Source organism: Tupaia chinensis, unplaced genomic scaffold, assembly GCF_000334495.1.
Source record: "Tupaia chinensis unplaced genomic scaffold, TupChi_1.0 Scaffold000374_1, whole genome shotgun sequence".
In the NCBI taxonomy this organism is placed as follows: Eukaryota; Metazoa; Chordata; class Mammalia; order Scandentia; family Tupaiidae; genus Tupaia; species Tupaia belangeri.
In genome coordinates this window covers 1477333-1485632 of record NW_006159872.1, presented here as the reverse complement: position 1 = coordinate 1485632, position 8300 = coordinate 1477333, and the positions used below count along the sequence as shown (strand labels likewise).

The following is an 8300-nucleotide window of genomic DNA, read 5'->3' as shown; positions in this document are numbered from 1 at the left end:
TAAAACTCACCCCGGGCATGAGTGCATGTTTGCCCAAAATCCCAAAAGAGATAGCAGCATGGCCATCCCCCATGGGAATATAGCAAATTAAAAAAAAAAAAAAAAGTAATTAAAGGGGTAGGAATGTGGGGGTGCAGGAGGGCACGAGTGACAGATGTGGCTTGGGATGGGGTGGAGCAGGCACTGGGCCCCTTTTTCCTGCTAGAGGGCGACTTTCCCTCCACCTTCCGGAAACAAGTAAACCATGTGCCATGCTGCTGGGGAGGCAGAGGGCTGTGGGGGTAACCATGAGCTGAGAGGTCAGGGCCCCAGGTTCCAGCCCAGGCCACACCACATACTGGCTCATCTATAAACATGGCGCAGGTTGGCCTGAATAATCCTTAAGGACCTTTACAACCTTAAAAGAGCAATTCTATCTCAGCATGGATCCCTGCCTACAGTTCCCTCTCAGTGTGGTCCCCCGCAAATCCCATTTGTGGGGATTGCTGCCTTTCTGCCCGGGACCTGCCCAGTCCTGTCTTTAATCTCTAGGTTTCTCATTCTGCTCCCAGTTTTAGGTGAGGGGTGGAGGGGATCGGATTGTTTGCCTCCTTAGATGGCTTCTCCTCTAAGTGGTTTATAATCTCTCAGAGGTGACCTGGCCAGGCCTTCTTGGACTGAGGCCAAGCGGTTATCTCTGAGCTGTCAGGGGAGGGTTAAATGCTTTTCCCTGGAGGAGCTGGTCATGTGCAGGGCTCTGAGTCAGCACCCAGCATTACCTTTTTATGGCCCCAAAGAGCCTGCCCCCCAGGGGCTCCCTCCTAGCAGCAGACAGACTGTGGTGCGGACCCAGGGGAAGGCCCAGCCAAGGTAAATACTGACTCTGCCAAGTACAAGGCTAATACAAGCAGGTACAGGAGCACAAACACATTACTAGGAGATGTGGGGGGCGGAGCCCTGCCCACCAGAGCCAGTGACCTGGGGGGCGGGGTGTGGACCCTGGGCTGGGAGTTGAGTCAGGGGAGGTTGCAGGGCCTTGGAGAGAGCTTGGGAGCCTCAACTTGCCGTGGTAGTCGTGGCCTGGCCTCTCTCTACATAGCAGCCAAGGGCACCCCTGGGGGCAGGGGCAAGTGAATGGGGTGGAGCTAGGGGTACCCTTGACAGTCTCATCACACTGCAGTGTCCCCAGCCCAGGCCATGCAGTGTGGCTGAACCTGGAGTAGAGTTTTTTTAAAAAGATTTTTGCCATATGGTCTGTGTGCTTGCCGGAGAGAGACAAAGAGAGAGGGAAAGTGAGAAATCACTCCTTGGGGGGAAACGGCCACGCCACAATCCCTTCTCCTTCATTCTCCTCTTGGGAATTTTGGAACATGTGCCCAAATGTTTTGCAAGCTGCTGGGTCTTGGACTCGAACCGTGGAGTTGGCCATGTGGGATACAGCTGTCTTAACTTCCACCTGTTGGCCCCAGAGGAACTTATTTATTATTTTTAAAGGATTTTGCTGTAGGGCACATGTGCTTACTGGAGAGGAGGGGGACAGAGGGAGGGAAAGTAAGAAATCACCCTGGGGGGTTGACCACGCCACAATCCCTTCTTCTCCATTTTCCTCCTGGGATTTTGGGCACACAAGCACATGAGCCCAGTGTGATTTTCAAGCCATCTGCTGGCCCCCCCAAGAAGCACTTTTTAAAAAAAAAAAGTTTATTTAGATGTTAGCAGGTGGCATGGTGGTTGAGGCATTGGACTCCCACATGGCCGGCCACAGTTCAGGTCCTGGACCCGGCGGCTTGCTTTCTCCCTTTCCCTTTCTTTCTCTCTGTCACTCTTTGATCAAATTTAAAAAATAACAATGGCAAATGAAATTAAATAAATAAATAATTCTTTAAAAAAGTAATAATAGAGTAAAATAAATCATTCTATTTAAAAAGTATATTTATTCCGTGAGTGAGAGAGATCCAGAGGGGGAGACAGAGAGATAGGTGCCCCCAACAGAGCCTTCATGCTAAGATCCACTCCCAGTTTCCAGCAGCGTGGCTCTTGGACAGCCATGCACTTGGTATTTTCGGGGAGGGTCTCAGATGCGAACCTGGAACCTTCCAGTGTGGGCACCTGCAGAGCAGCACGTTGCCCCTGCACTGGCTCCTGTGGAGGCCCCTGTAAGCTGGACCTGTTACAGAAATGCTGCAGCGGCGGCAGGGTAGAGGGAGAAGGGTCAGGGGTGTGACTCCTTGGGTCCCTCTGGGTGTGGCAGGTTGTGATAAGGAGGCTTGCCCCCTTACACACCCGTCTCAAACCTGGGATCCCCTTCCCAGGCCGCTGTGAGGTGGGAAGGTGTGTGAAGAGCAGGCAGGAGGAGAGGAGACTAGGAGAGAGGGAGGGAGGGAGTGTGTGGGGTGACCCAGGGAGGGGGAGCAGGGGTGGAGACTAGGGAGGCGCCTGGGCTGAGAGGAGAGAGGGGGCCTTGGTCAGAACCCCCTGGACCCAGTGCCTGCCACCTGCCACGTGACTTCTCTGACCTGCTGTTGCTGCACCAGGGAAGTGGGGACAAGCTCCCCTCCCTAGCAGGGGTGTCAGGTGACCATTGCTGTGATTCTTATCACATCCTCAGTTAGGAGGCTAGTTCAAACTGGCTTCGAAACTCAAAGATGGGTCAGCTGGTGGTGTGGTGGTTAAGGAGGCTGGATCCCACACAGCCAACTGTGCAATTGAGTCTTGGACCTGGTGGCTTGAAAACCGTGCCGGGCCTGTGGTTTGTGTGCCAAAATCCTGAGAGGAGAATGGAGGAGAAAGGATTGCTGCATGGCCATCCCCCCGGGGATGCTTTCTCACTCTCTCTTGTGAATGCACTAGCCCTATAGCCAACAAAGCAAAAAAGAAAAGACAGAAAAAGAGAAGAAAAGCATACTGGGGACTGATCCTAGTCCCCTTGAGACCCAATTCTGCATTTGTTTGCACGTGGACATGAGGTCTTACACTCCCCTGGAAACTTCTTGACTCACCTCTTTACAGATCAGGCCTTTATTGTTGAGAGGAGAGGAGAACTCTGGTTGTTTCGTGTCTTATTCTGCAACCCTGTGTCTCTGTACCCTGAGAGGCTGGATGAGGCTGGAGGCCCTCCCGTGTGGCCAGATGGCTGGATGCTGGCCTGGGGGCCCAGCGCGCAGAAGCGGGCGCTGGGATGGGATTAGCAGGCACGGGCTAAGCCTGGTTGCGGTGGCTGTGGGCAGCTGGTTCCCCACTTGCATAAACGGGGCCAGGAAGCCAAACTTGTTTTTGCTGGCAAGAGCCACAGTGAGCTGCAAGAGTTGAGAAATCTGTGTCTCCGTGCGCATGTTTTTCTCTGGTTATTGACATTTGTTAAGTTTACTTGGAGAGGGAAAAATGGAGAAAAACAAAGCTATTTGCGCTTCTGGCACTCAGCATGAGGTCTCCAGCAGGGAAGAGCTGCACTCCGTGGAGCTGTGCCGCAGTGTGCCCGGCTCCTTCTCCTGGAGGCCCGGTTATGGTGGGGTGGTGGGGGCCCAGGGCCCAGGGGAATATGTTTATGGAGGCGTTGGGTAGGGAGTTTGAGATTTACTGGGACCTAAACTCTCTTCCCCTTGAGGAACTGGGGGTGAGGGAGGTTGTGAGAATTTCCCTTCCCTCGAGCTCTCCTGGGAGAGACGTGTAGGAGAATGGAGGAGGGAATGACAGGCCACCGGAATGACAGGCCACCATCCCTCTCCCTAAGCCGTCGCTATTCAGATATTAAGCCCATGGATTAATCGTGTGCTTTCAAGCTGCCAGTGTCCGAGACACACAGGCACACCTTCTGCCCGCGGAGAGCTTACAGTGTGGCAGGATGCGATGCTGGACCACAGGCGTGGGGTCTGGCAGGGACCCCCGGGCTGCAGTCTGAGCGCCCACTTCACAGAGGAGGCAGCCCGGCTCTGCCAGGGACAGTGACGCGTGTCCAGGGCTGCCTGCGAGTCATTGGCAAGGCCAGAAATAGAACTGGGTCTCCTGACACACCGAGCTGTTTCCTCTATGCCAAGGGGCTTCCTGCTCTTAGACATTATTTATAGTAAAGAGGAAACCGAGGCACGACTGCATTTGTGTCAGCTCAACCCCATCCAGTTAATGGTGGCTAACCCACCAGCCCAGGCTCCGAGGACGCTGACGCCGACTCGAGGAGGCCCTCTCAGGAGGTCTGCTTCTGGAGGAGATACGCCTCCCGTTCTGATCTCAGTCCAGGTGGCCCCTGCAGCATCCCGTATCTTCTTGGGAGCCTAGAACGAAGGGCGCTCCCTTCCCGCACCGGACATGGTCTTGGCCGGCACAAAGAAGGCCAGTGGCCCCGAGGCGCCCCTTCCCCTCCCCGCCTGTGCCATGCTGTGTGACACACCGCGGCCAGCGCCCAGCTGGGTGGGTCTCAGGGCGATCAGAAGAAAAGCAACAGCGAGCAGCAGAGGTGCTCCTGTTCTGGGGGCAGGGGCTGGAAGTGGGGGGGCGCTCGGCTTGCGCATGCCTTGAAGGGGCCTCCTCTGCCTGCAGAGCCAAGTCTGAGCCCCTCGGAGGGAGCTCACCCTCTCCATGTTCTTTATTTCCTTTCAGTTTGCTGTAGGACACAAGCGCTCACTGGAGAGACAGTGAGAGACAGAGGGCGGGGGAGAGGGTGGGAAGTGAGAAAGTACCTTCCAGAAGGGATGGCCATGCCGCACTCTCTTCTCCTTCTTTCTCCTCTCGGGATTTTTGAGTAAGCATGCACACACACCTGGGGAGTTTTTTAGGCTGCCGGGTTTGGGACTTGAACTGTGCAGTTGGCCGTGTAGGATTCAGATGCCTTAACTTCCATGCCACCTGCTGGCCCAGGGCTCTCAACTTTTGATGCCTTTTCCTCCTTATGGACTGTCATTCCCTGTGATAGTACTTATCACACTCCACTCATTCCTCAAGGTTTAACACAGATTTCTCTTCTGTTATAGACTGACCCGCTTCTTAACTCCGTCAATATGTCGGGGACACTTACCTCTCGGTGGCCCGTATTGTAGGTGGCTTTAACTTCCCCACAGGGTTTGTGGTGGCTGAACAGGATGATGGCATGGGAAAGGGGGCAGGTGCCCGCTCGGTGGTGTTCCGTGACTGCCTGATCTCTGTCCCCTGTCCCCGACCAGGGGCTCCAGGCCTGACACATGGTGGGAGCACAAAAATTCTTAAATTCCTAAGGAGGGGACAGGCACAGGCTTGCAATCCTGGCCCTTTCTTGAATTCCTAAGGAGGGGACGGGCACAGGCTTGCAATCCAGCCCCGAATTACTGGGAGACTGCTCAAGGCCAGCCGCTCAGCTGTGTGCTCTTGGCTAAATTTCGGCATGTGCAGGCCCCATCCCCGCGCCTGCTGTGCACAGGTGGGAGTGTGGGCCTGGCTGGAGTGGAAGTACTGACCTCAGGACGCCTTCCTCATCTGCATCCCCACTGTGTCTCTTCCTTCTGGCCCTTCTCTTGCCGTGGGACTACTTAGGGAGGCCGCAGCAGACTCCGAGGGAACAGGAATAGGGACGGATGGGGAGAAATGGAGTCCGAGCCTGAGGGCAGTGCCTTGTGTCCACCAGGGAATCGGGCGTGCAGGGGGAGGGAGGGCCAAGGATGCAGGGTGCAGCAACAGTGACAAACACGAAGCTGTGAGGGGGCTGGGCACTGTCTGGCCTGAAGGTGCTCTCAGAAGCTTGTCCTGCTTTTGGGGACCCGCAGATGGCGTAATGGTTATGTTGTTGGACTCCCACGTAGTCTACCGTGGTTCAAGTTCTGGACCCGGTGGCTTAAAACTCATGCTGGGTGTGTATGTATGCGCGCCCAAAATCCTGAGGAAAGAATGGAGGAGAAGGAATTGTGGTGTGGCCATCACCCTCAGGGTGTGATTTCTCACTTTCTGTCTCTCTGGTGAGTGCACCCAGCCCTCCCCCTCCCCCACCCCAGTGCCCATTTACTGTGTCGTCTTTCTCCTTAGACATGGTTTAACTCTGGACAGACCCAGGCTACATAACTCCTTTGCTTTAAATCAACATGTATATACATACACATGTACACACACACACACATCTTTTTAAAAGAATTACTTATTTTATTTATCATTGTTATTATTTTTAACATTTTCTACAGGGCACATGCACTCACCAGAGAGAGACAGACAGAAATACAGAGAGGGAAAGTGAGAAATCAAGTCGCCAGTTCGGTACTCAGACTGCGGTCGGCCATGTGGTTCCAGCCACCTGCTAGACCCCCAAATACATTTTTATGATAAGAGTAATTCAAGCAAGTTACATAAAATTTGAAAACTGTCAAGAAATAAAACGAAGCGAAGGTCAAATAGTTACTTAACTCTCCCAGGCTGAGCCACTCGGGAGGCTCCAGTTTCAAGTCCCTGCACCTCTCCGAGTACACCAGGCATGTGTGTGCCCAGGCTCTGGGGCTGCCTGAGCTGGGTGGTCACGGTGTCAAGACCCTGATTTAGGGGTGCTGGCTCTCTCTCTCTTCTCTCCCTCACACTTATGGAACACATAAATAAAAAATAAACTTTAAAACAACAGAGTGAGAGAGATTATATTTAGTCTCGTCCTCTGGGGACGGGGCAGGGGCACCGGCTGGGCACTTCGGTGAACGTCACTTCTTCAAAATGGTGCTCCCAAGGCCTCACTGCCCGCCGGGGCGTCACGGGCACCGACTCCGAGATTCGGGTGAGCGGGCGGGTGGGTGGGAAGGGCTGCTGCCGCTGTGACTTGAGCCACGTTGTGTTGCTGTCGGTCTTCCTTTTCCCGGTGTTCATATGAGCGTTTTGCGCAGTGCTTTTAGAAGCCCAGTTCACACAGCGCTCTTCACGGGTTCTAAAAGAAATGTATTTTGAAGTAGGGCTCTGACAGACAGTTCTTGCCAATGGATGTTTGATACTTAATCACCCCTCCACTCCCCCTTTTTAATAGTGACTCAGGTTTAAAGATTCCAGAAAGCATTACTCAAGGTCCCTGGCAGAGGACGAAGCCATTATGTGACTCCCTGCAGCTCTGCTTTTGTAGAAGAGGAAGAAATTATTTGGTATTTCTCTGCGTTGCCCAAATACTCTGGCCATTGTTTGTGGGTGCTGGGACAGAACAGCTATTGTTCTGGCTGGTCACTGAACTTGGCAAGAACTTCGATCTGAGCTAGGCTGAGGGAAATGACCAGAGAGAGATTTCCTGAGTCTGGCAAAAGCAGAGAAGACAGCTCCCTCTGCCTCCAGGTTTATATATTTTTTTTCTTTAAAGTTGTTTTTTTTTTTTTTTTAAAGGTTTATTTATTTTTTCAGAGAGAGAAAGAGATACAGAAGGACAGACAGCCCCAGTAGGGTCTCCGGGCCACAACCCACCCTCAGCTTCAGCCAGCCTGGCTCACGGACGTGCACGCACACCCAGCGTGCGGAGATGCGAACCCAGGACCTTTCCCGTGTGGGTCCAGTGTGTTACCGCTGTGCTGCCCCCGGCCTCTAGGTTGGCATTTTCTTTCCTTAGCATCTCCTGGTTATGGAAAGCTGGCTCCTCTGGCCCAGAGGTGCAGCACTGGCCCACCACATGACATGAGGGGCTCCACTTAGACCACTTGTCATCTGTGAAGGGTGCTCCTGGGAGTTTTCAGTGGGGAGCCCCCATCCCTGTGGGCACCTCTTGGGTTAAACAAACATATTAAGAACCTACTGGGAGCCAGCAGGTGGCGTGGCGTGGAGAGAGGGACCTGTGTGCTTCAGGACTGCGGCGTGGTGAGGAGCAGTGAAAGGCCAGGCCACCGTGGTCCTTGACCCCTACATTGGATTTTCATGCAGCTCACATCCGTGTCTGTGGTGTACAGGTGCTCCCGAACAGCCGTGTGGGGTTTGATTTCCCCTCATCAAGGGGTGTTGTGAGCATTGCAGTGGGGCCACCCACGGCAGATGGACCCCTTTGGGCATCTTTATGCCTAGAAGTTTATAATTTGTGCATAAACTTGACATGATGTTAGGTTTCTTGTATATTTTTCTTTAAAAATGTTTTTTAATGGAAAAAATATGACTATGGGTGTGTGTGCACACACGAGAGAGAGGTCACTCCTAAATGGGGCATGCTCACACTCCATCCCGTCATTATTTTGGGCACACACGCATGAGTGCCTGTCATGTTTGCAGGATGCTGGGCCAGGATTTGAACTGCAGTAATCCATGTGGGATCCAGCTCCTATGCACAGCATTTAACCGCTGTGCTAGGGGACTGGCCAGGCTCTTTATTTTTAATAATTAATTTTTATTTATTTATTATTATTTTCAATTTGGCCAGAGAAAGA

At 53.2% G+C, this 8300-nt stretch overlaps 1 protein-coding gene across 2 annotated transcripts in view; it reads right to left on the bottom strand.

The window, feature by feature from the left end:
* LOC106735395 (uncharacterized) overlaps nucleotides 1-5715 on the bottom strand; it is a 17252-nt gene extending 11537 nt beyond the window's left edge. Inside the window, exon 1 of one of the 2 annotated variants that reach the window (XR_001370739.2) lies at nucleotides 2979-3634. Coding sequence is in view for 1 of the 2 variants with exons in the window: in XM_014589730.2 (XP_014445216.1) it covers nucleotides 4988-5152 (165 nt within the window). In the remaining variant the exon portion in view is untranslated. Of the gene's footprint in view, nucleotides 1-2978; nucleotides 3635-4987 lie in introns of those variants that run through there. The other variant, XM_014589730.2, reaches the window with a different exon arrangement.
* Between the last annotated feature and the right edge of the window lie 2585 nt (nucleotides 5716-8300).